Source organism: Mastomys coucha, unplaced genomic scaffold, assembly GCF_008632895.1.
Source record: "Mastomys coucha isolate ucsf_1 unplaced genomic scaffold, UCSF_Mcou_1 pScaffold21, whole genome shotgun sequence".
Classification (NCBI taxonomy): domain Eukaryota; kingdom Metazoa; phylum Chordata; class Mammalia; order Rodentia; family Muridae; genus Mastomys; species Mastomys coucha.
This window is the reverse complement of record NW_022196904.1, coordinates 115,380,471-115,404,348: the sequence shown is the minus strand read 5'-3', so window position 1 is coordinate 115,404,348 and position 23,878 is coordinate 115,380,471. Positions and strand designations below refer to the sequence as shown.

Genomic DNA, 23,878 nt, shown 5'->3' with positions numbered 1-23,878 from the left:
ATCCGTAATGAGATCTGATGTCCTCTTCTGGGGTGTCTGAAGACAGCTACAGTGTACTTACATATAATGAATAAATAATTAAAAAAAAAAGAGTTAAAAAAGAGTGAACTAATAGAGTCTGTATTGGAGGGAACTGCTGGAACCAGGGTTCAAAAGCAGGAAATGGAGGCGTTAAGTCCAGGTTGGGTCAGGAGAACAGGTGTAGGGGTAGGCACTTAAGTAGGCCCAGGCAACAGTGGGAAACTGAGGCAAGCTGAAGCTCCAGAGAAAGTCAGAGAACCCTTTGTTTATGAGTCCAGGATGTAGCCATCAGGTATCAGGTGATAGGTTAGTGTGGAGACATACCCTCTCAGTGGTAGGCATCCCTCACTTCATGGGCTCTTTATGAGGAAGTTATACTCTTGGTTTGGCCTATCTGATAAGTCTTTGGATCTGGTTTCCCCACTTTGATATTTTTAGGGAGGTTGGTTGAGACAGGCTTTCTCTGTGTAGTCGTGGCTGTCCTGGAACTCACTCTGTAGACCAAACTGGCCTTGAACTCACAGAGATTTGCCTGTCTCTGCCTCCCAAGTGCTGGGATTAAAGGTATTCGTGGTCACCTCCTGGCCCCAAGTTGATTTTTACCTATTTCTTTCTTTTTTTAAAAAAGATTTATTTATTTATTATATATGTGAGTACATTTGCTGCATTCTGACACACCAGTAGAGGTGCATCAGACCCAATTACAGATGGTTGTGAACCACCATGTGGTTGCTGAGAATTGAACTCAGGACCTTTGGAAGAGCAGTCAGTGCTCTTAACCACTGAGCCATCTCTCCAGCCCCCCAAGTTGATTTTTAAATTAAAAATTAATTCATTTATTTTTGTTGGCATTTCATCTAGGCTCCACCCCACAGTTACCTGGCAACAGACAGGTGCACCTGACTCACTATAAAAGGGGCTACTTGCTCCCTCCTCTCTCTCTTGATCCCTTCTCTTCTCTTGCTCCTGCTTCTTTAGCCTCTTCCCTCTCTCTTCCCATTCCCCTCCCCCTTCTCTCTCCACATGCTCATGACCAGCCTCCTCTACTCCTCTACTCTCTCTCTCTCTCTCCCTCTGCCTTTCTCTCAACTCCCCTCCCCATTCCCTGAATAAACTACTTCAGGGGGAAGGGATGCCTCAGCATGGGCCATGAAGAGGCACCCCCTTCTCCCATACCTTACCATTGCCTCCACCAAACATAATCCTTCTTTCTTTTTATAAAACTCAACAATTTTTGTTTTCTGTGTATTAGTGTTTTGTCTGCATGTATGTCTCATGCAGTGCCTGAGGAGGTCAGAAGAGGATGTTGGAACCACTGGAACTGAATTCAGACAGTTGTGACCTGTCATGCAGGCGCTGGGAATTAAACCAGGGTCCTCTGGAGGAGCAGCCAGTGTTCTTAATCACTGAGCCACTTTTGCAGCCTCTGATAACATCTTTTAGTAAAACACAAAGTCATCTTAACTTTAAAGAAAAACTGATTTGGTGTGTGTGTATGTCTGTCTGTCTGTCTGACTGTCTGTCTGTGCATGAAGGTATCTCTAGAGGCTGGGAGAGAGTATTGGATACCTGGAAATGGAATTCCAGGTGGTTGTAAACTGCCATGTAGGTGCTGGAAACTGAACCTGGGTCCTCTGAAAGGTCTCTTAAATCCTCAGACACCTCTCCAGGTCCATCCAACTGAACAATGTCATGGTAAGTTGGGAGACAAACTCTGTTAGCTAATAGGCTTTTGGGGGGACAAGAGTGATACAACAAACTTATAATTTATTACAGTGGTAGTTGAATGTTGGAACAAGACCACCTCTGAGTCTAAGCTCTGGCCCTCTCACTTGGGCAAGGAGACTGGGTAGCTAATTCCTTTGATGTCAGCATTTCAAAGAGAAGACTCTCCCTTGAATGGCTGAGTTGTAAAAAGGCAAGGGGTTTGTGAAGACATTAGAAGGATTAACATATGAATAGCCATGGTACTGACTGACTGACAGCACTTACATTTTTTCAGTTGATTTCTACATGCGTGAATGCCAGCAAGGTATTGACCAGCAGGCAAGCAATAATCCATCAGTAGATCTCTCAGAATTCAGACCTTTCTGAGTTTTGAAGTTGTATTGTTTCCCAAACTAGCTAAGTGTGCATAGCATGTTGTGCTGGTTGGGACCTTCGAAGTGCGGCTCCTAGTCAGTCTACAATCACGAGCATTAACCCTGGTGCTCTGTAGTGCATTGTGAAGATAAGCTACAGGGTTCTATAGGCTAGATGTAGTAAACGCGAGGCCTTTATCAAGAGTAACCCCGCTGTAAACCGAGAAGTATTCATATTTCAATGTCAGATAAGAGGAGACCGAAGGAAGCCTCTTTTCTTTGCAGCAGGGAGAAGAAAGCCTCTTATTTTAATTTGTAAATGTCTTAAAAAGTGTTTCTGAGTTGTACTGTGCTATGATATATGTTGTGCTGATATTGTGTTTGTAGAGCTTTTCCAAGGTGACATGCATGAAAGTGTTTAGTGTGGAATGGAACTCCTACCACACAGAGGTTGGAGACACAAAAGGAATACATAGCCCAAGGTCTTCAGCTTCTAATGTTCGTCCCACAAAGCTTCAGCTTCTAATGTTCTTCCCACAAAGCTTTTCCTGTGGCTTTTCCGAGTAAGAGGACTACAATTCCCAGGATGCGCCAGTCTTTCACCAACCAGGAAAGTGGATTTCTCCAATGGGTGTGTCCTGGGGAAGGCTGGGTCAGGAGGAAATTCAGCCAATGGGTGAACTGTACAGAATCGAAACCTTTTTTGATTGTACCAAAGGGATTGGAATCTTTGGCGCCTTTGTTTTAGTGGAGGGTAGGTGATAGACAGAAAAAGTGACCAATGAGAACGTGGACAGGCGGATCCAGAGCGTGTGGGCGGGAAGAGGTGATGACCGGCAGGCTGTTCGTCCAATGAAAGGTACAGACGCTGATGTTGGGGACCGGTGCCTGTGTAGAGGCCGGTGTTTGTGGAAGCTGTGTGGGAGATGGCGGAACCCCTGAGGAGACGTGGTCCGAGGTCCCGCGGTGGCCGAGCCGGCCGAGGCGCTCGGAGAGCCCGACCCGCCCGTGGCCGGTGTCCTCGCGCCCCGCAGTCTTCGACTAGACTCATTCCAGACACCGTGCTTGTGGACTTGGTCAGTGACAGCGACAGCGACGAAGGGGTCCTGGAAGTCGTCGCGGACCCAATAGAGGTGCCGGTCGCCCGCCTCCCCGCGCCGGCCGCAGCTGAGCAGGACAGCGACAGTGACAGTGAAGGGGCGGCCGAGGCTGCGGGAGCCCCGCGTACATTGGTCCGACGGCGGCGGCGGCTGCTGGATCCCGGAGAGGCGCCTGTGGTTCCAGTGTACTCCGGGAAGGTGCAGCAAGGTCCCCAAGGAGGGTTGTTGAGGGAGTGCTGAGACTGGCGTGGTGGGTTTGGCTTGGGGCAGTGTGTGTGTGTGTGTGTGTGTGTGTGTGTGTGTAGATTGGGGATACGAAGGGGTTCGGTAATGTATGGAGTTATCTGGGATTGTATCTGGGATTGAGGGAAGCAGAGGGGGGATTGAGGGAGGCTAGGGACTAGGTACCTTCCAGAGAGGATCTGGAAGGACTGGGAACTGTTATTTAGGGCATGCTGGATTTTGAGGTTGGAGGAAGTCGGAGAGTTGGATATTTATTGGGAGCGGGGTGGGATGGAAGGGTCTATGGGGATTTAGAAAGGACTGGGTTTTTCCTGGAACACAGGATCCTTAGATATTTGGGAGAGCCATATGACTGGGCTAGCAAAGTAGTTTAGAAGGAGTAACTAAGCCTGCACTCTCAGAGTGCCTTCGGGAATGGAGTGGGAGGAGGGTACTGGATCCTGAGGAAGCTGGCCTCCTAGATGCCCTTCAGAGACTGGAGCCCTTAGAGAAGACAAGTGCTAGAATTGAGGGAAGAACCATTCCTGTCTTAAGTAGAGTTGGCAGGATGTGAGTCCCACCTCCTCTCCTCCTTTTGTCTTTGTAGGTACAGAGCAGCCTCAACCTCATTCCAGATAATTCATCCCTCTTGAAACTTTGCCCCTCAGAGCCTGAAGATGGTAAGAGTGGGCTTGTAGAAGTATCCTGCACTGGCTTCTCTGAGACTTCCTAGAGTTTACATCCCTGCAGTCAGTGATGCGTGACCTCCCTTCCTCCCTCCTTCTCTCCCTCTCTCTCTCTCTCTCTCTCTCTCTCTCTCTCTCTCTCTCTCTCTCTCTCTCTCTCTCTCTCTCTCTCTCTCTCTCTGAGCTTCAGTGGTATCTAAGGTCTAGAGAATGGTGCTCAGGTGCTAACCAGTTGACACACATTTTTGATTCTAAGTGGCATTGGGAAAATGGATGTCTGAGTCTGAGCTAGGGGAAAGTTATGGTCCAGAAAGGAGCTGGCATATTAATCTGAAGTCACAGGAACCTACTGAGCAGCCATGTCCACCCCTACTCTCCTTCAGGTCCTAACGGGCAAAAGGATATGTTAGTGTACAGTTTTTGAGGTACCTCCCCTTGCCATTCTAATCTGTGTTATCATAATAGGGGTGAAGGGAGTGCGGAGACTCTGTGACATCTTGGTACACCAGCACTCCTACAGGGTTCCGTCCCTTGGGAACACTCCGGAGCCAGAAGACTTTTCTTTGACTTTTATCAGGACTACCCATTCTTTTTTGTTTGTTTGTTTTGTTTTTTTTTGTTTGTTTGTTTTTTTGTTTTTCAAGACAGGGTTTCTCTGAGTAGCCCTGGCTGTCCTGGAACTCACTCTGTAGACCAGGCTGGCCTCGAACTTAGAAATCCGCCTGCCTCTGCCTCCCAAGTGCTGGGATTAAAGGCGTGCACCACCACCCAGGACAGTGTTTCTTGACCTCAGCGTTACTGACAACTTAGATTGGAAAATTCTTTGTTGTAGGGGACATTGTAGATATCAGCTTTAGGATCCTGACCCCTAATCATTAGCTGTCAATAATGATTTAAACACTCTCTAAACACTTCCTCTCTGTGTTCTGACAGCCAAAATCACTTTCAGATCTTGTGACTTTAGATACCTGGGAGGCAGACTTGCCTCTGACTAAGGACTACCATGTAAGGTTTATATTCATAGCTTCCTTTGCTCAAGTCTTTATTTTGTGGTGTTGGGAACTGGATGAAGAGCATGCTCATACTAAGCAGTATAGAGAAATTTAAGTTTGAGTGAGTGTTGTAATGAGAAATAATAAATAGGGCCAGGGAGATGGTTCTGTTTGTAAAAGAGCTTGCTGAGCAAGCCTAAAAGCTCACTCAGTCCCAAGGATCCACAGTAGAAGGAAAGAGCCAATGCCTTAGAGTGCATCTGATCTCCACATGCTGCATTCATCTCACAGACATAGAAAATAAGTAAACAATTAAAAAACACCCCTCATGGGGGCTGGAGGGATGGCTCAGTGGTTAAGAGCCCTGACTGCTCTTCTGAAGGTCCTGAGTTCAAATCCCAGCAATCACATGGTGGCTCACAACCATCCTCAATGAGATCTGCCGCCCTCTTCTGGACTGCCTAAAGGCAGCTACAGTGTACTTCCATATAATAAATAAATACGTCTTTTAAAAAACAACAACACCCCTCATATACTTGTCTACTATTAGAAAGTACTACATAGGGATTGAGGTGATGGCCCAGTAAAGTGCTTACTGTGCAAGCCTAAGGACCTGTGTTTGAACCTCAGAACCCAGGTTGAAAAAAGCTAAGCATGGTGGCCACCCTGAAAATCCCAACTCTGGAGAGCTGGAGATGGGTGGATCCCTAGGGCTTGCTGGCCAGCCAGCCTGGTCTAATCATATGCATGGTGCCTGAGGAATGACACTTGAAATTGACTCTGGTCTTCACATGTACACAAGCACACTCAAAAATGCACTTAGACATATATATATATATATATATATATATATATATATATATACACACACACACACACATTCAAACTGCTAGGTGTGCCTCCTATCTTTTAGCATTCCCCCTCCTTTTGTTAGTGGGGATTGAACTCAGTTTTCAGGACCCCTGGATGCTAGACATGTGCTCTATCACTGTATATTTTATCAGACATATGCTGATAAGAGGTACACTGCTGCTTCTAATCTACCCACTTTTAGAATAAAACTCAAAAGAATAAAAATTCCAGAGTGAGTGTGGTCCATGCTGGCCTCCAACTCCTGACCTCTGGCTCAACCTCTCCAGTACTGAGATTTGCATGTGCTACCACTCCTGGCCTCCTCTGCCCCTTCCTAAAGCCTTTGACTTGTTTCTTCTTGGCCTCCCTAACCATCTTTTACCTAACCCTTTCCTCTCTCTTCTCTGCTCCTAGAGGCAGATCTGACAGATTCTGGAAGTCCTCCCTCTGAGGATGCCCTGTCTCTGGGTTCTCCCTGGAAGAAGAAGCTGAGGAAGAAGCATGAGAAAGAAGAAAAGAAAATGGAAGAGTTTCTGTAAGTGAGGCTAGGACATTAAGGCCCTAGGAGCAGGAAGGGCACTAGAAAGATGGGCTGAGGAAACAAGACTTGGGTGGCTTCCAGAAGGCCAAGGAGAAGGGGTGGAAGATGAGGCTCAGATGTAGAGGGAAGTGGCTCATCCTGGAGGGTGACATAGGACCTTCTAGACTATCCTTAGGAATAGTGGTGGAGAGCCTGGCAGTGGTGGCACATGCCTTTGATCCCAGCACTTGGGAGGCAGAGGCAGGTGGATTTCTGAGTTCAAGGCCAGCCTGGTCTACAGAGTGAGTTTCCAGGACAGCCAGGGCTATACAGAGAAACCCTGTCTCGAAAAACAAACCAAACCAAAAAAAGGGACGGTGGTGGATATGTGGGGTGTGACTCAGATTCCACCAGCTGTCCCTGTCCACTCTGCTTTGTGTTCCTTATCTGTAAAATGGGGTTAATCATGCTACTTGAGAATCGTTGAGTAGCTGAATATTAAGGTAGTGCCTGGTCTATGTTGAATAATTGATATTCTCTTAAAGTGAGACGTTTTTATTCCTCACTTTTGGGTCATGTACATATAAAAACAATGTCTCTTACTACACATGTCTTCTAGTAAAGTGCGGCTGCTGGAAGGTTTTCCTCTAGATTCTCCACTCAGTCAGGTTCCTGGAAGTCGCCAGCCCATGAAGGGAAGCATGTGCTGGAGTCTCTCTTTTGCTACTATCCTGCCCTTCTCTTCTTTCTTTAGGGACCAGGACATCTCTCCTTTGCCCCGACCTTCATCAAGGAACAAAAGCAGAAAGCATACCGAGGCACTCCAGAAGTTAAGGTGCAGGGGTTGGGGACTTTGGCTGTGGTGGAGAAGGGCAGTTTGAGAGGATCGTCAACCTCAATTGTCCCACCGTCTCGTCCTTACCCAGGGAAGTGAACAAGCGTCTCCAACATCTCCGGTCCTGCTTGAGCCCCAAGCAGCACCAGAGTCCAGCCATTCAGAACATGGATGATGAGGTGGTCCTAGTGGAAGGGCCTGTCATGTCACAGAGCCCTCGACTCATTACACTCAAGATCCGGTGCCGGGCTGACCTAGTCAGATTGCCTGTCAGGACGGTGAGTATTTGGAACCGTCATGGGCAAGATCAGTATCTTCCCCTGGAGAGACAGATATTGAAATGATAGGGAGCCCGCTTCCTTCCCATCATGCTCTCTGGGACCACCCACTTCTCTTTCATCTCTCCATGCTTTGGCACTTGGTGTTCTGTTTGTCTATATTTTTCCTCATTCTTTTTTTTGGGGGGGGACAAAATTTACCCATTTTTCAAGGCTTCTTAGGCATACCATCTTCAGGCCAGGTATAATGGTTAGCACATATCTGTAATCTCAGCACATGGGAGGTGAAGGCATGAGAATCTAGAATTTGAAACCAGCATGAACTATATAGCTATTTGAAAAAACAAACACAAAAATACATGATATCTTTATGAATGTCTTAGGGTTTTATGCTATGAAGAGACCATGACCAAAACAACTTTATAAAGGGAAACATTTAATTGGGGTTGGGTTACATTTTCAGAAGTTCAGTCTGTTATCATCATGGCAGGAAGCATGGCAGCATGCAGGCAGACGTGGTGCTAAAGGAGCCAAGAGTTTTACATCTTGATCTGAAGGCAGCCAGGAGGAGACTATATTCTACACTGGGCAGAGACTGAGCATAGGAGACCTCATAGCCCACCTACACAGAGATGAACTTTCTCCAACAAGGCCACACCTCCTCCATAAGGCCACACCTCCTAATAGTGCCATTTCCTATGGCCAAACATGCAAAGGCATGAGTCTGGAGCCAAACCTATTTAAATCACCACAATGAAGCTTTTTTTTTTTTTCTTTATGTAAGTACACTTTCATTGTCTTCAAACACACCAGAGCTTTTTTTTTCTTAAGATTTATTTATTTATTTATTTATTTTGATTTTTTTTTATTATTATAAATAAGTACACTGTAGCTGTCTTCAGACGCACCAGAAGAGGGCGTCAGATCTCATTATCGGTGGTTGTGAGCCACCATGTGGTTGCTGGGATTTGAACTCAGGACCTTTGGAAGAACAGCCGGTGTTGTTACCCACTGAGCCATCTCACCAGCCCTAAGATTTATTTTTTAATTATGTCTAGGTGTTACCAGGTAGCACTGGTATGTGCCCTTAATCCCAGCCCAGAGGCAGGTGGATCTCTTGAGTTTGAGGCCAGCCTGGTCTACAGAGCTAGTTCCAGGACATCCAGGGCTACACAAAGAAACCTTGTCTTGACAAACAACACCCACCCAGCTAGCAAGTAGTATGTCTAGTTGTGTGTCTCCTTTGGGTGTGTGCAGTGAGTACAAGTACCTATAGAAGTAGTAGAAGCATTGAATTCCCAGACCAGCTAGAGGTACAGACAGTTGTGAGCTGCCTTCTGTGGGTGCTGGTGACCAAAATCAGACCCTTTGGAAGAGCAGCAAGTGCTTTCAACCACGGAACCCTCTCCTCACCCCTGGGGAGCTTCCGAAGCTTCTGCTTCTCTCCTTCCTGAGCCCCAAGGCTTCTCTTTTATGGTCTTACTGCCTTGGACATGGCAGCACACAATAAGCCTGAGCTCCCCCAGCTCCCTGGCAAAGGTTGACATTTGTATAGGATGATCAGTTCAAGAGTACTAGCTGAAATGAGCCTTCATGAGCACGGACCTAGCATGGACAAACAGCTAAGCCCATGCTTGCAGACTGGCAGCTTATGATCGTATGAGTGTGCTTTTGGCTCTATAGGGTACTTCTAACAGAGGAGTGGTTAGAGTTGTGCTTCAGATACAGAGAACTTGGCATAGCTTATGTAAGTTCCATCTCTAGCACTGAGAAAACAATGAATTTAACAAACTTGGTAATGGGAGAGTTCCTCAAAGGCCCAGATGTCTGACTTTAAGAAAAAAAAAAAAATGGTAGCGGTGTCTGAAGTGTATATGAGGCTGTACCTCCTATTCCATTTTTTACCTTCTAATCCACAAATCCATGGCTGCACTTATTATTTATTTATTTGTGTGTATGTGTATGTGTGCACATGTGTGCAGACTGTCTTTATGAATATGTTCCAGTGGAGAGTGCATGGGGACCGGGTGGTGCATGAGTGTATACATGTGCTTGTAAAAGCCAGAGGATGGTATCTGGTATCAACTGTTTTTTTGAGATGAGCTCTTCTTCAACCTGGAGCTCATTGGTGCAGCTCTCTCCACCTCTTCAACACAGGGATTTTAGATGCTGCCTGTCACTCCTAGCTTTTCATGAAGTGCCAAAGATCCAAGGTCAGATCTTCTTGCTTACATGCCAGGCACTTTTTGACTGAACTCTCTCCTTAGCCCCAGCTATTTAATTTCTCTGTGTTACTTGGCAGGACCACTACTTGCCAGGTAAATATAAAGAATCTCACAAGTAGCCCAGGCCAGAAACATATGTTTGGTGTGGTGGCTCAGGGATGGGGTGTGGAGTCTCAAGATTCCTCTTTTTATCTTCTAGTCGGAACCCCTTCAGAATGTGGTGGATCACATGGCCAATCATCTTGGGGTGTCTCCAGACAGGATTCTTTTGCTCTTTGGAGAGACAGAACTGTCCCCTAGTGCCACCCTTAGGACCCTAAAGCTTGGAGTAGCTGACATCATTGGTGAGTAGAAAGCAAGGAAGAGGGGCCTTGCAGAAACTTGGCAGGATCTGCTCCCAGAACTCCTGCTACTTTACTGTTACCTCCATCCTGCTCTCCACAGATTGTGTGGTGCTAGCAAGCTCTTCAGAGGCCACAGAGACATCCCAGGAGCTCCGGCTCCGGGTGCAGGGGAAGGAGAAACACCAGATGTTGGAGATCTCACTGTCTCCTGTAAGTAGAAATGCTGCCCATGCCCCTCCTCTTTCCTTAGCCAGTCTCCTGTCAGTTGGTCAGTTGCCAAGTAATGGACTCCTAACCCTGACTTAGTGCAAATGCCCCTCTGGTGGTAACTGGGTGCCTACACAGTCTAGGTCATGGAGAGAAAGAATACTTTTCTGTAGTAGTTACCCTCTGTTGCTATGATACACCATGACCAAGGCAACTTACAGAAGGAAAGGGATATTTTTGGGTCTGTGGTTCCAGAGGTTAGAGTCCATGTGGCTTAGTTCAGGCAGGCTGCGAGGCTGCTGCAACAGCAGCTGCGAGCATCCCAGGAAACACCTAGAGGACGTGGTTTGTTTTGTTTACTTATTCACTTTATATCTGCTCACTGTCCAGCTCCCAGTCACCCCCTCTCAGAATCCTTCCCTCCATCCCCTTGTCCCCTTCTCTAAGAGAATGGGGCCCCCCTGGGTATCCCTCCACCCTGGCACTTCAAGTCTCTGCAAGGCTTGGTGTTTCCTCTCACTGAGGCCAGACAAGGCAGCTCACCTAGAAGAACATATCCCACTGTCAGGCAACAGCTTTTGAGACCGTTCCAGTGTGGGACCCACATGAAGACCAAGCTGCACGTCTGCGACATGTGTGTGGGGAGGCCTAGGTCCAGCCCTTGTATGTTCTTTGGTTGGTGGTTCAGTCTCTGAGAGCCCCAAGGGTCTAGGTTAGTTGACTCTGTTGGTCTTCCTGTGGAGTTCCTATCCCCTTCCAGGATTTATTTTAATTAATGTATTGATTAATTTTTAATATAGGATGCCTCTACCACAACTTGTGAGCTTGGAATCACAGAAATTGATTTTTACAGTTCTTTAGACTCAAACTCCACATTGAATCATCTTTCTCTCTTTTTATAGCATTGGTAGCATTCAAAGGTCCTTGGTGTATTCCTGGTGTCCCTCTGTTTTCTCTTGTGAAGACCTAAATCATAATGGATTAGTCATCGGAATAAGATGTAACCACATCTTACCTTGATAACTGCAGAGGCCCTAAATCCATTAAGGCCTCATTGACATATACATGACAGGCTGTCTTTAGGGCACACAGTTCAAGCCATAACACTTTTCTAAGTCACACATAATAACTTACATTAGAATCTATGTTCACTCTGTGCATGCTTCTGTTTCATTCTGTTTCAGAGGGATGTGAGGCTTAGAGGATCTGTTTATCCCAAATCCTGTATCCTGGAGTCTTGCCCTCTGTGGTTGCCACTAGAGTTTCTGAGGATCCTGTGACTAGTTCCCAGAGAGGAGCCTGTTTCCCCTCTAGTGTTCTCAATCTCCTGATGTGCCCTTATCTTCCTTGTGTCATGCTTCTTTTGTTTTGTTTTGTTTTGCTTAATTTAGTTTCAGACAGGGTCTCTTTATGTAGCCTAGGATGACCTGGGACTCACTGTGTAGCCCAGGTTAGATTAAGACTCATTAGATAGCCCAAGCTGGTCTAAAATTATGATCTTTCTGCCTCCACCCTGCAAGCAATGCCATTTCAGGCACATGTAGCATGTTTGACTAAAAGTCAACTTTTCTGTTTCAGTGCTAGGGAATAAACTTACTAGAACATTGAACTTGAAAGTGTGTGTGTGACCACTGCACCTGACAACTGTCCCACATTCTGTCTGTCCCTGTAGATTCTTCCAGCCTGCCTTTCACATTTTTGCATGTGTTGTTTGTATCTCTATGCAGGATTCTCCTCTTAAGGTCCTCATGTCACACTATGAGGAAGTCATGGGACTCTCTGGACGCAAGCTCTCCTTCTTCTTTGACGGGACAAAGCTTTCAGGCAAGGAGCTGCCGGCTGATCTGGGCCTGGAATCTGGAGATCTCATCGAAGTCTGGGGCTGAAGCTCCCTCACCATGTTCAGACGCAAAGCCAAGACATGGGGACACTAGCTCCCAATTTTATTATTATGACTTTTTGCCCCTTAAGGGCTAACAGAAACTGAATTAGAACTTGTTTACTTATTTATTTCTGGTGTTGGGGATTGAACCCCAGACTATGCACATGCTAAGGATGTATGAAGTTGAGGCATTACCTTTGTCCTGCCTCTAGTAGACTGTAGTGTCAAGCAGATGGCTACTTGGTAGTTGTGTGGCTGTGTGTATGTTTGTGCTGTATTTGGCAGCCCTGTGGGCACAAAGAAGGGATCTTGGCTTCCCTGCCATTTCAATCTTGGCTTCCCTACCATTTCATGTTCACTAGTGCCCTTTACTTCATCAGGTAACTGTTCTGTGAAGCTGCCTATGTTGAGTGTGTTGAACTAAATGAGCATTGCTTTGGATGTCCAGGCCTGGGGTTTGTGCCACAGTTGGGGCCAACAGTGACTTTCACTCTGATTTTGGGGCTGAGAATGAGGTACATTTCCTGGTGGGGACACTTGGTTGCAGAGAGATAAACAGGTGGTGACATACACACTGAAGCTGAGGACTAGGTAGAAAAGTGCGTCATTTTTAAAAGCTAACAATCACTGTATCTTCAGCCTTGGGTATCCACTCTGCTGGGACTCTAGCCAGTGTCTGGTACACACTTCCTGGCATGGACACCTAGCCACACTCAAGCACATGCAACTGCTGAGCGTGAGATCTCTCTAGTTCTTGGTCTTCCTCCCTCACGCTCTCTCTCCTGTTAGTACCTACCTGCCTGGGATATTTGTACCTTCAAATATGAATGTCTTTATAAGAAAAAGTTCTAAACGCATGTGGTTTTACTGTACACACACAGAGTTGTGCAATAGACAGTCTGTCTTGAGTCAGAATGAGTAACGATCTAGCCATGTTAGCAGCTTCTAGGTCTGTGGTTGCTCTGATCCCCTGGGTGCCACGTTGTGGCATTAGATGATTTTACTCACACATTGCCTTAAGGGGGGATGCCCAAGTCTCCAGGTCTTTGGAACCACATTCCAGGCCACAGCAGACACCTTTAATGTGTCCCCTCTGGACCTGGGTAGGTCGTTCTTTGGTGTACTTGTCCAGCCTGGGACTGTGGGTTAATACAGGTTCATTTCTCTGGTTTCTCCAGAGTTTTCTTTAGAATGTGGACTGGCCTTTCTTGGGGCTTCTCTTTCCTTATCTTTACCAGCATTTGGCGCTGTTGAAATCCTGATTTCGGCAGTCTGTGTGTATAAAGCACCACATATCTTAATATCCCTTTATCTGATGACTTACGCATGGCCACCTTCTGGTTTTTCTTTGTCAGCTACTGTTTTCTCTGGATGGGGCTTCCTTTTTTGTGTATTTCTTTTCCTTGAGGAGTTGCTTGTGTTCTGGGCAGTTGCAAAAAACCCTCAGAATAGCACTTTGTGTATCCAGGGGATTTTCACCAAACAGACATTCTTAGTTTTAATGTAGACAATTGGCTTTTGTTAGGAAGTTTTGTTTTTAAGGGAAAATACAAAAGAGCTTCCAGAGTGGGAGGAACTTTAGTGGAGAATCTCAGGATTGATACTTTTGGATTTCTAAGCTAGTTTAAGAAACTTTGATTTTTTTTTTTTTCTCTTACCTCCATAGTTTTTTGTTCTTTTTTTTTTTTTTTTTTTTTTTTTTTTTTTTTTTTCTCTCTCATATTGAGACCTCTAAATGAGACTAGAGTTCTAACTGGTCTACCCTGGTGTAGGTAGACTATTCTGAGCCCTCAACACTGGTTCTCACTGGTTGCTGCTGGGCTATGCTAGTTGCTGACTATTGTATGTTACTCATAAAATGCACCTTTGTGTGGGAGAACAAGTTTTATTTTATTTTCAATTATAACAAGCCAGTTTTCTAAGCTTTGTCTACTAAAAAAAAGAAAAAAACAGTATGTATAGTCTGATTTTCACAAAAGTATGTCAACTCCTTGTTTTGTGAGAATATATGCCATTCCTTTGAATTTTGTAACGTTTTAAAAATCCATGATATAGTATGGCTTTCAGGTTTTTTAGCTCTTGTATGCCCATTAATAAGCCTGAACACACTAATATGTATCCATCCAATCTCAATTGAATAAAGGGAGATACCTTTGGGAGCACTTGCTGGGTTCTGTCTTTGTGTCTCTCATGTGATCCCAGTTGACATTCTTGTGACAAGAGACCATTAGTTATTCCCACACACTCATTCTTCCTTGTCCTCGGTTAACAAACTCCACAGCTTTTAACCACAGAGACTCCCAGAATGAAGACACTGTAGACAGTCCTGAGAGTCTGTGAAGCTGCCATGGACTCAACCATGGATCAACATTATTAGGGAAACTTGGCCATGAGATTACCTTGCCTATAATCTCAGCACTTAGGGGGTAGTAGGTTTGTGAATTTGAGGCTAACCTGGGCTACACACCAAGACCCTATCTAATTTTTTTATATATGGGAAAATATTTGTGCCAGAACACTTACAGACTCTTCTTCATCACTGTTCCTTGAAAGACATGGTATAACTGTTAATATAGCACTCTGTATAGTAGAGTACTATATCAAGAGGTATCGCTGGGCGGTGGTGGCGCACACCTTTAATCCCAGCACTTGGATTTCTGAGTTCGAGGCCAGCCTGGTCTACAGAGTGAGTTCCAGGACAGCCAGGGCTACACAGGGAAACCCTGTCTCGAAAAAACAAAACAAGAAAAACCAACCAAACAAACAAAAAAAAGGTATCAAAAGGACTCTAGCTAGAAGTAATTCAGCCTCCTGGGGTGGAAGTGGTAAGGGCTGCCCTTCCAGGGACATTTGTAGAGGAGGTGTACATGCCTCTGCTTTGTTCCTTCATGACAGTTGGAGGTAGAGTGTTCTGTGGACACAGAGACTTTCAGTACTGGAACTCGATGGGAACACAGACAAGGAGCCTGTGTCTTGGTCTCCGAGCCATCCCTCAGGAGTCCCACCATTCTCAGATAACTGCCTTATTGAAATCACTTACCTAAGCATTTCTATCCTTTATTGCAGCACAAAAGATGTGGCTATTGCAAATAGAGAATTAGTGGTTCCCGTTGGGCAGTGGACCAGTTTCCCCAGATGTCTAGTTGCAGGAGTGGAAGGGGCATGAATATGCACCTAACTGCTCACCAGGCTTGGTGGTGCAGGCCTATAATCCTGATTACTCAGTAGGCTGAGGCAGGGTGTTAGAAAGCTCAAGGCCTGCCTGGGCTAGAGTGAGTTCAAGGCCAGTTTGGCCAGTGCGCTGAAACCCTGTCTCAAAAATAAAACACTGAGCTGAAGGCATAGCCCAGCAGTAGTGTGCTTTCCTGGCTTTAGGGTCAATCCCCAGCTTGTTGAATTCTGTAGGATTGCTCAACCGTGTGGTTGGACCTTTGACTCCTTAGCTAGAAGGTCTAGTTTCCTCCAGTTTTCCCTTGTACTTAACAAATAGTATTCATTTGGAACTTTAATGAACATTTACTCAGTGTCAGGTCAAGGTTGGCATTTCCTATGATGTCATTCCTCAGAGCCCCACTATGAAGCAGAAGCGTTACAGAGAAACTAAAGCTTAATGAGATAACCCTGTCACAGTTGCCCACTGCAGAGCCAGATTTAGATACAAGCAGGGGGGAACCTGAGACTCAGAATTCGTGAGATTGACACACTGGGTGTGTATATAGTGTCCTGTGATCCTGGTAAAATGCTGGAGATGGCTCAGTGGCAAAGAGTAATTGCTGCAGAGGACCAGAGCTCATTTCTCAGCACCCACTGGAGGCAGCTCACATCTGCCTGAAACTCAACCAAGGTGATCCAGTGCCCTCTTCTGGCTTCTCCAGGCGTTTGTACACACGTGGCATATACTCACAGATATAAACACAAATAATCATTTTTTTAAAACTGAGGGGCCAGCTGTGCTGGTAAACTCCTTTAATCCTGGCACTCAGGAGGCAGCAGCAGGGGGATCTCTGTGAGTTCAAGGCCAGCCTGTTATCTATCAAATCCAGGCCAGCCAGAGTGACATAGTGAGACCTCCATCTCGACTACAACAACAAAAGAAAGTGGGTAGGGAGCTGGAAAGATTACTCAGAGATTCAGAGCACTTACTGTACTTGCAGAGGACCCAGGTTCAGTTCCCAGCACCCACACGGTGGCTCACAACCACCTGTTAACTTCAGTTCCAAGGGATTCCACATCACCTTCAGACTTCTGGGGGCACCGGGCATATACATACATGTAGATAAAACACACATACTTATAAAACTTGTGTATATGCATGTGTGTGTGCACTGGATCATGCATGTGATTGCAACAGTGAGGATCTGATCCAGCAGCTCTGAGGAGGAGCTTGGGATGCTTATCTCTGTTGAGCATACTTGGAAGTGGTTCTTCTGTGTAACCCACACTTTCCTCAGCCTCCCAGGTGCTAGGATTATAGAGTATGCCACCACATGGGCTATTTTATCTTTTCTTTATTTTTTAAGGATTTATTTATTTATTTTATGTATGTGAGTACACAGCACCTGTATAGATGGTTGTGAGCCTTCATATGGTTACTGGGAATTGAATTAGGACCTCTGCTCACTCCAGTCGTCTGGTCGGCCCCGCTCGCTCAGTCCCTGCTTGTTCCAGCCTAAGATTTATTTATTATTATAAATAAGTACACAGTAGCTGACTTCAGATGCACCATAATAGGGTGTCATATCTCATTATGGGTAGTTGTTAGCCACCATGTGGTTGCTGGGATTTGAACTCAGGACTTTTGGAAGATCAGTCAGTGCTCTTACCCACTGAGCCATCTCACCAGCCTTATTTTAGCTTTTCTTGTGTACCTTTATGATACTTTCTAATGCAGAGGTTAGTTCTTCCTGAATGCTTCTGCAGAGCTGGTCACATTATATTTATGTCCCACTTTAGCATGAAGCAAGGCATGAGCTGCCTCTACTTCTATTTGATTATCTGCTTCTTGCTTTCCTATCCGTTTGTAAGTGCTTGGCAAACACTGCCTTGTTCTTTTCAATGATGTTGAGCCTCAATGTTCATGATCTCATACAGTCATTGCCTCCCAAAATTTAATGAAGAAATAAATTTCATGTCTCAGCGAACCCCACTGTCACCCACCTTAGTGAATGAGCTGGAAGCAATGTATCACCTATGTCCCCTTTTTGTGCTGAGGGTGAAAACCAGGTCCTCATTCAGGTTAAGCAGGAGCTCTACTACTGAGCTATGTTCCATCCAGGCTTCATGGAGACCCAGGGTCTTAATGCTAGAAGTGCTTCACCATTGCCATGCATCCCTAGCCCTGCAAACTTCACCTTGAAATTTGCTTTATCTTCCTTATCCACACCACAACTGAACTCCACACCTCTTGACAGGGTTTTGATTTGTAGCCCAGTAGCTTCTAACTTGAGTTGGTTCTCAGACCAGGGCATTTCTGCTCCTTTCCATCCCATGCCCTACCCGCAGTCTAGTAAAAGCAGTACTTTCATAGAATTTCAGTAATTTTTTTTGTTTTTGTTTGTTTGGTTGGTTTTGGTTTTTCAAGACAGGGTTTCTCTGTATAGCCTGCTATCCTGGAACTCACTCTAGACCAGGCTGGCTTGAACTCAGAAATCCACCTGCCTCTGCCTCCCAAGTGGTGGGATTAAAGGAGTGCACCACTACTGCCTGGCTGTCATAAGTTTTTAATCTTTTATTACGTTTTTATTTTGTGTGCATGTCATGGCACATGTAGGAGGTAAAGGACAGCTTGTGGCAGGCAATTCTCTTCCTTTCCCCCTCCTCCTCTCCCCTCCCATCATTATCCAGTCCAGGCTGGCTTATGACTCTCGATATAGTCCAGTCTTCAAACCCTCAAACTTTTGTCTGCCTCTTCCTCCTCTGTGCTGAGAGGGATATAAGATTAATAACTGGGCAGTGGTGGCACATGCCTTTAATCCCAGCACTTGGGAGGCAGAGGCAGGCGGATTTCTGAGTTCAAGGCCAGCCTGGTCTACAGAGTGAGTCCAGGGACAGCCAGGACTATACAGAGAAACCCTATCTTGAAAAACAACAACAAAAAACAAACAAACAAACAAAAAGGACCACTTTGAACTTCCAATCCTCCTCCTACCTTCTGCCATGGGACTGGTGAATGAGGTACTAGGGACTTGAACCCAGGGTTTCAGGAATGCTAGGCAAATATATTATCAACTGAACTACATCCCTAGTTCTGGAAGTGGGATCACAAAGCAGTATTTCATAGAATTATAGTATTTTGTATTCAGAATATATGTATATTAAGGAAAACTAGCAAGGGGGGAGGAGGAGTGGTGCCAGCAAACACCTTTAATCCTAGCATATTCTGGAGGCAAAGGCAGGTGGATGTCTCTGAGTTGGTGGCCATGCCGGTCAAAGCTGGTCAAAAAAGTGAATTCCAGGACAGTCAGAACTGTTATACAGAGAAATTGGAAGAAAATAAAAGAAAGAAAAATGAAAAAAAAAAAAAAAAGAGCCTCTGTCCTTCGAGTGCTGAGATAAAAGGCTTAAGTTGCCACACCTAGTGGGATTGTTTTGTTTTGTTTTGTTTCAAGACTAGAGGTATTAAAGGCATGTGCCAGGGCTAGGTAAGAGTATTCACTGTTCTTCCAAAGGACCTGAGTTCAAATTCCAGCAACCACATGGTGACTCACAACCACCCGTAATGAGATCTGACGCCCTCTTCTGGTGTGTCTGAAGACAGCTACAGTGTACTTATGTAAATAATAAATAAATAAATAAATAAATAAATAAATAAAGTAAAGGCATGTGCCACCAGCCAGATTGGGTTTGTTGTTTTAAGATAAGGTTCCTCTGTGTAGCCCTGGTCATCAGGGAACTTGACCAGGCTGGCCTTGACCTCAGAGACCAGCTGCCCCTGCCTCTTTAGTGCTGGGATTAGAGGCATATGCCATCCCCAGTCTGGTTTTTGGTGCCCGGTACTTAATCTTGGTTCTTCACATCGCAGTTCATTGGTTCTGAGCCTCCTCCTGTCCTATAGGAGAGACACCAGGGGGCGCGAGGACACCAGTCTTGGTTGGAGGAAAACTCGGTTGTGGCCATAGATAAGGCATCCTCTTCCTCCTAATCTATAGGCATCTTTTGTTTGAGGCAGGGTCTCACTTAGTATGTAGCTCTGGCTGATCTGGAAAACTCTATGTAAACCAGGCTGTCCTTGAAGTTGCAAAGATCCCTTTCCTCTGCCTTCTGAGTCCTGGGACTAAAGGCTTGCGCTACTACACCCGACTCTATAGGAATCTAATGTCCACAGTGAAAGCTCATGATTGGTAAACAAAAGGAGGCAGCTGCTCGCCGCTATTCATCCAACAATTACTGAGCAATAAAGCCATCAGCCAGTCACTGAAGAAGAAAAGGAAACTACTCACTAGCATCTGTAGCGATGTCTTATTTCCAAATAATCTCGTGTGATGACACGAAATCGGATATATGGGCATTCCATCTAGGGCAATTGACTTCGCCAGCTTGCGAGGCCCCCTGGAGGCTGCTGGTGGAAGTAGGGACGAGCGTCGGGTTACCATAGCACTGGAGGCCACGAGACCCTGGAGGCTTCCGTAGTAGGTGGCGGGTCACGTGTTCAATCCTTGCACCGGGTGACTTTCTCCGGTAGGGTTCCGGTGTCACATGACCGGCTCTTGGGCAACATGGCGGCAGTTGTATTGCTGCGCTTGGACTGAGCAACAGCGAGCGTGGCGCGCTCCTTCCCGGGGTGAGGAGTGCGTCAGCGTGAGAAGAGGGACCGGGTCCTGGTCTTCCTGCTCTTGTCTCAGCGTCACCTGCACCTCATGTGTCCTCTCCTATGTGGGAACCAGAGGGAATGACGAAGCCCAGGGCTTTTCGCAGTGGTGCACTGAGCATCGGAGCACGCTCCTAGGCGACAGTGGGCAAGTCTTCTCGCAGTCCTTTCTCCAACCTCCCTCCGTCGGAGGTGGGACCGAAGCGTGGGCGATTGCGATTCCCCAGGACCATGGCCGGGTCCGACACGGCGCCGTTCCTCAGCCAAGCAGATGACCCAGATGACGGGCCAGCGCCTGGCCATTCGGGGTTGCCAGGGCCCATGGGGAATCCCAAGTCCGGGGAACTCGAGGTCCCAGATTGTGAGGGTCTACAGCGCATCACTGGTTTATCTCGGGGCCATTCGACCCTCATAGTGGTGGTGCTGTGCTACATCAATCTCCTGAACTACATGGACCGCTTCACCGTCGCTGGTAGGCACTGACACTCGGAAGAAGGGACACAGGCAAGAGAGGAGTTCCCCAGGATAGGGTCTCCTCTTCGCGCTCATCCTCTGTTTCTTCTTTCCAGGAGTTCTTACAGACATCGAGCAGTTCTTTAACATCGGAGATGGTAGTACAGGGCTCATCCAGACTGGTGAGTGAGGCTCCTGCTGGCACAACCTCTCGTTCTGTGCTGCTTCTGCTAGGCTTAAATACATGCAGGTTTGCCTAGTGAGGCTTTCTTGGCCAGAGCTCTTGGAGGCAATGGTCGTTGCTGCTCTTGGGCTGTCCAGTTGAACTGGTACATCGCACAGAGGGAGCCAGCTAATTACTATGAGTCGGTAGGCAACACATTCACCCTCTTTAAGCCTCATATTTCTGGTCTGTAGAATGAAGCTAGTAATAAAATGGGCTAGTTCTTTAGACTAATGTGAAGACTAAGTCATGCCTTGTGTGGCACATAGTGGGCACCGTAGTAAACAGCAGCAGGAGTGCTTGGCGCTGCTGTTGGGGGAAAGTCTCCACTTCTTTCTGAGAGCCTATGTAGTGCGCCCTAGAAGTGGTAGGAGCCCTACAAGGACGTTGGCGTGGCATTGTTACCTTTTCTATTTGTACGGAGAGTAGACAGAGCTACCTGTATTGTTGTTGTTGTTTCTACCTGTATTGTTGTTGTTGTTGTTGTTTTGGTTTTTCGAGACAGGGTTTCTCTGTATAACCCTGGCTGCCCTGGAACTCACTCTCTAGAGCAGGTTGGCCTCAAACTCGGAAATCTGCCTGCCTCTGCCTCCCAAGTGCTGAGATTAAAGGCGTGTGCTACCACTGCCTGGCTGTATTTACCAGAGTTAAGATTTGCCCAGGATCACATATGCAGATAGGTGAATGAGAATTTGAAACCAGGTATTGAAGTATCTGTTTTCCCTACTCCAGGCCAATGAGAAACTGGATGGAGGCATTTAAGCATGGAGAAGAGAGAACGAGGTCATAGGTCAAGGTGGTGTGGGTTCAACGAATATGCATTGAACACATGTTTTTTGCTAGGTTGTGGATTAAAGGAGACACTGTACTGGCCCACCCAGGAGCTGACACCCTGCTGTGCCTAAGGGGGTTAATTAAAGTGGGATACTCTTCAGATTGATAAGGCTTATGTAAAAGACGCGTAGAGCCTGGTGTGGTAGCACACTCCTTTAATCCCAGCACGTGGGAGGCAAAAGGCTGGCGGATCACTGTGAGCTTAGGGCAGCCTATGTATATAGTGAGACCTTCTCTTTTCCCACACCCAGAAGAAAAAGAAAAGAAACGATAATGATAATAGATAAGGAAAATGATCATCTGGCTGTGTCTGAATTGGGATTTGAAGCAGTTGGATTTTTGTGAGAGAGAAATGAAAATATCCCAGATAGACGGGATGTTGGGTGCTGAGCCCTATTGTAGTCTTGGCAGTTGCCTTGAAGATGTAGAGAAGGGGGAGAGGAAGAGGGCGGGTTAGATAGGACATTGTGGGGGATGTGGGAGGTGGGTTTTGTTTCAGGCTGGGTAGAAGGGAGGGACCTCAGCTGGGTGATCCATTCTATAAAGGAAGTTTTGGAAAGTTGTGAGGGTGGGCCTGGCCCATCCCTCTGGCCCTGATGGGCTACAGGGTTGGGCTAGGGATGGTATGACATCAGTGAGGAGGAGGGTGGCGAATCTCTGGCTAATTGGAGGACTCTGTGTGTGTGTGTTTGTGTGTGTGTGTGTGTGTGTGTGTGTGTGTGTGTGTGTGTTAGCGGGTTGCTGAGGGACCTGGACTGGGCTGTGACTCTCTGTTTCCCCCCCAGTGTTCATCTCCAGTTACATGGTGTTGGCACCAGTGTTTGGCTACCTGGGTGACAGGTACAATCGAAAGTACCTCATGTGCGGGGGCATTGCCTTCTGGTCCCTGGTGACCCTGGGGTCATCCTTCATCCCCAGAGAGGTGAGACCCTGAACTCCCTCCCCACTTCCCATCAGTATTTGCTGTTCTCTGGAGTCATTTTGGATTGAGAGTAGGGGAACCTCCTTGATCTGTGCCATCTTCCATTGCCTGAGTTACCCTGCCCACTCCACCCTGTTCCTTTTTCTTCTAGAACCTTCTTCCACTCACCACATGGCTTGTCCCCTAACTCACTGCACACTCTGGTTTTCCTTCACCTCTGATCTCTGTGCAGACAGCCATTGTCCCCTCCCTGCCTGGTGATGGGCTTCCTCCTGAGCCTGGTGCTGGTGTGGGTGAGAGAGCAGCCAGGGTCAGCTGTCACCTGGCCTGCACTTCCTCAGTTCACCCACCCCCAAGTGCTGCCCCTGTCACTCTGTTGGCTCTGTGGATAAATGTTCTCCTGGTTGCTTCATGTGGGTCTCCTTCTGGCCCCATTCTTGCTAGATCTCAAGGGAGCCTCTGACACAATGACCCACTTCTCCCTTCCAAAATTCTCTGAAAACACATGATGCCACATGTTGTAGTTTCCCTGGCTAATGATTTTGTTGTGTTTTTGAAACCTTCCCCTCTCTGCTGCCCTCAGCCCCAGGCCCTAGTGCCCTCGGGCGATCATGTGGTCTGGCCTTAGCTCCAGGTATCTTTGGTAATCAGACAAGCTAAGTTCCCAGCTAAGTTCAGTATTCACCATTGGGGTATCTTAGGTGGGAGGGAAAGTAGGTTTATTTTGCACCTGTTGAGTGCAAAGTCCTTACAGTGTTGTGAACAAATGGTTGTTGTTCCCCTTTTACAGATGAGGAAAGTGAGGCTCAGAGAGGTTAAGCTATTTTCTCAAAGTCACAGCTAGTAAATGGAGCCAGGATTCCAGCCAGGTCTGTGTGACTCCAAACCCAGGCCTCCCTCACTGCCTGTTTCTCCAGCATTAGCTGGAGAGGTGTCCTGGGAAGCTGGCTCCAGGGTGGGGTGCCACCTCCCCCGTGTCTCCTTTCCCAGCATTTCTGGCTGCTCCTCCTGACCCGGGGCCTGGTGGGGGTCGGGGAAGCCAGTTACTCCACCATTGCGCCCACTCTGATCGCCGACCTCTTCGTGGCAGACCAGCGGAGTCGGATGCTCAGCATCTTCTACTTTGCCATTCCTGTGGGCAGGTGAGTAGGCTGTGGGCCTGATGTGGAGCAAGGGCTTGGTGGGGCCTTGGACTGACCGCATGTCTCCCTTGCTTCCCTTCCCTCAGCGGTCTAGGTTACATTGCTGGCTCCAAAGTGAAGGATGTGGCTGGAGACTGGCACTGGGCTCTACGGGTGAGTCTGGTTATAGTGTAGGGGGCCAACCGCATTCTTAAAGATCTCCCTCTGACCTTCAGATACTCCCTTTTTTAACTCTTTTTTTCTTTTCTTTTT

General features: G+C 46.8%; 2 protein-coding genes and 1 long non-coding RNA gene across 3 annotated transcripts in view; 2 read left to right on the top strand and 1 right to left on the bottom strand.

The window, feature by feature from the left end:
* Positions 1-2,375: 2,375 nt before the first annotated feature.
* On the bottom strand, positions 2,376-4,513 carry LOC116102949. Its single transcript, XR_004123335.1, has 2 exons — positions 4,461-4,513; positions 2,376-3,945 (listed from the first exon to the last, which is right to left on the bottom strand). It is a non-coding gene; the product is annotated as an uncharacterized LOC116102949 (long non-coding RNA).
* On the top strand, positions 2,815-12,357 carry Nfatc2ip (nuclear factor of activated T cells 2 interacting protein). Its single transcript, XM_031388241.1, has 8 exons — positions 2,815-3,400; positions 4,032-4,104; positions 6,369-6,489; positions 7,229-7,309; positions 7,401-7,587; positions 10,012-10,156; positions 10,257-10,366; positions 12,091-12,357. Exons 1-8 carry the CDS (start codon positions 3,029-3,031, stop codon positions 12,247-12,249), a joined length of 1,248 nt encoding a protein of 415 aa, XP_031244101.1. The 5' UTR covers positions 2,815-3,028; the 3' UTR covers positions 12,250-12,357.
* Positions 12,358-19,423: 7,066 nt separating this feature from the next.
* Spns1 (sphingolipid transporter 1 (putative)) overlaps positions 19,424-23,878 on the top strand; it is an 8,420-nt gene continuing 3,965 nt past the window's right edge. Inside the window, exons 1-5 of the mRNA XM_031388240.1 lie at positions 19,424-20,524; positions 20,622-20,687; positions 22,348-22,484; positions 23,475-23,626; positions 23,713-23,779. Coding sequence (XP_031244100.1) covers positions 20,284-20,524; positions 20,622-20,687; positions 22,348-22,484; positions 23,475-23,626; positions 23,713-23,779 — 663 coding nt within the window. The 5' untranslated portion in view covers positions 19,424-20,283. The remainder of the gene's footprint in view (positions 20,525-20,621; positions 20,688-22,347; positions 22,485-23,474; positions 23,627-23,712; positions 23,780-23,878) is intronic.

Bases quoted from the DNA above. Each gene is read 5' to 3' on its own strand.
- Nfatc2ip (XM_031388241.1), top strand. From the start codon at position 3,029: ATGGCGGAACCCCTGAGGAGACGTGGTCCGAGGTCCCGCGGTGGCCGA. The intron at 3,401-4,031 runs GTGCAGCAAGGT...TTGTCTTTGTAG, and splicing joins TTCCAGTGTACTCCGGGAAG to GTACAGAGCAGCCTCAACCT. The intron at 10,367-12,090 runs GTAAGTAGAAAT...ATCTCTATGCAG, and splicing joins TGGAGATCTCACTGTCTCCT to GATTCTCCTCTTAAGGTCCT.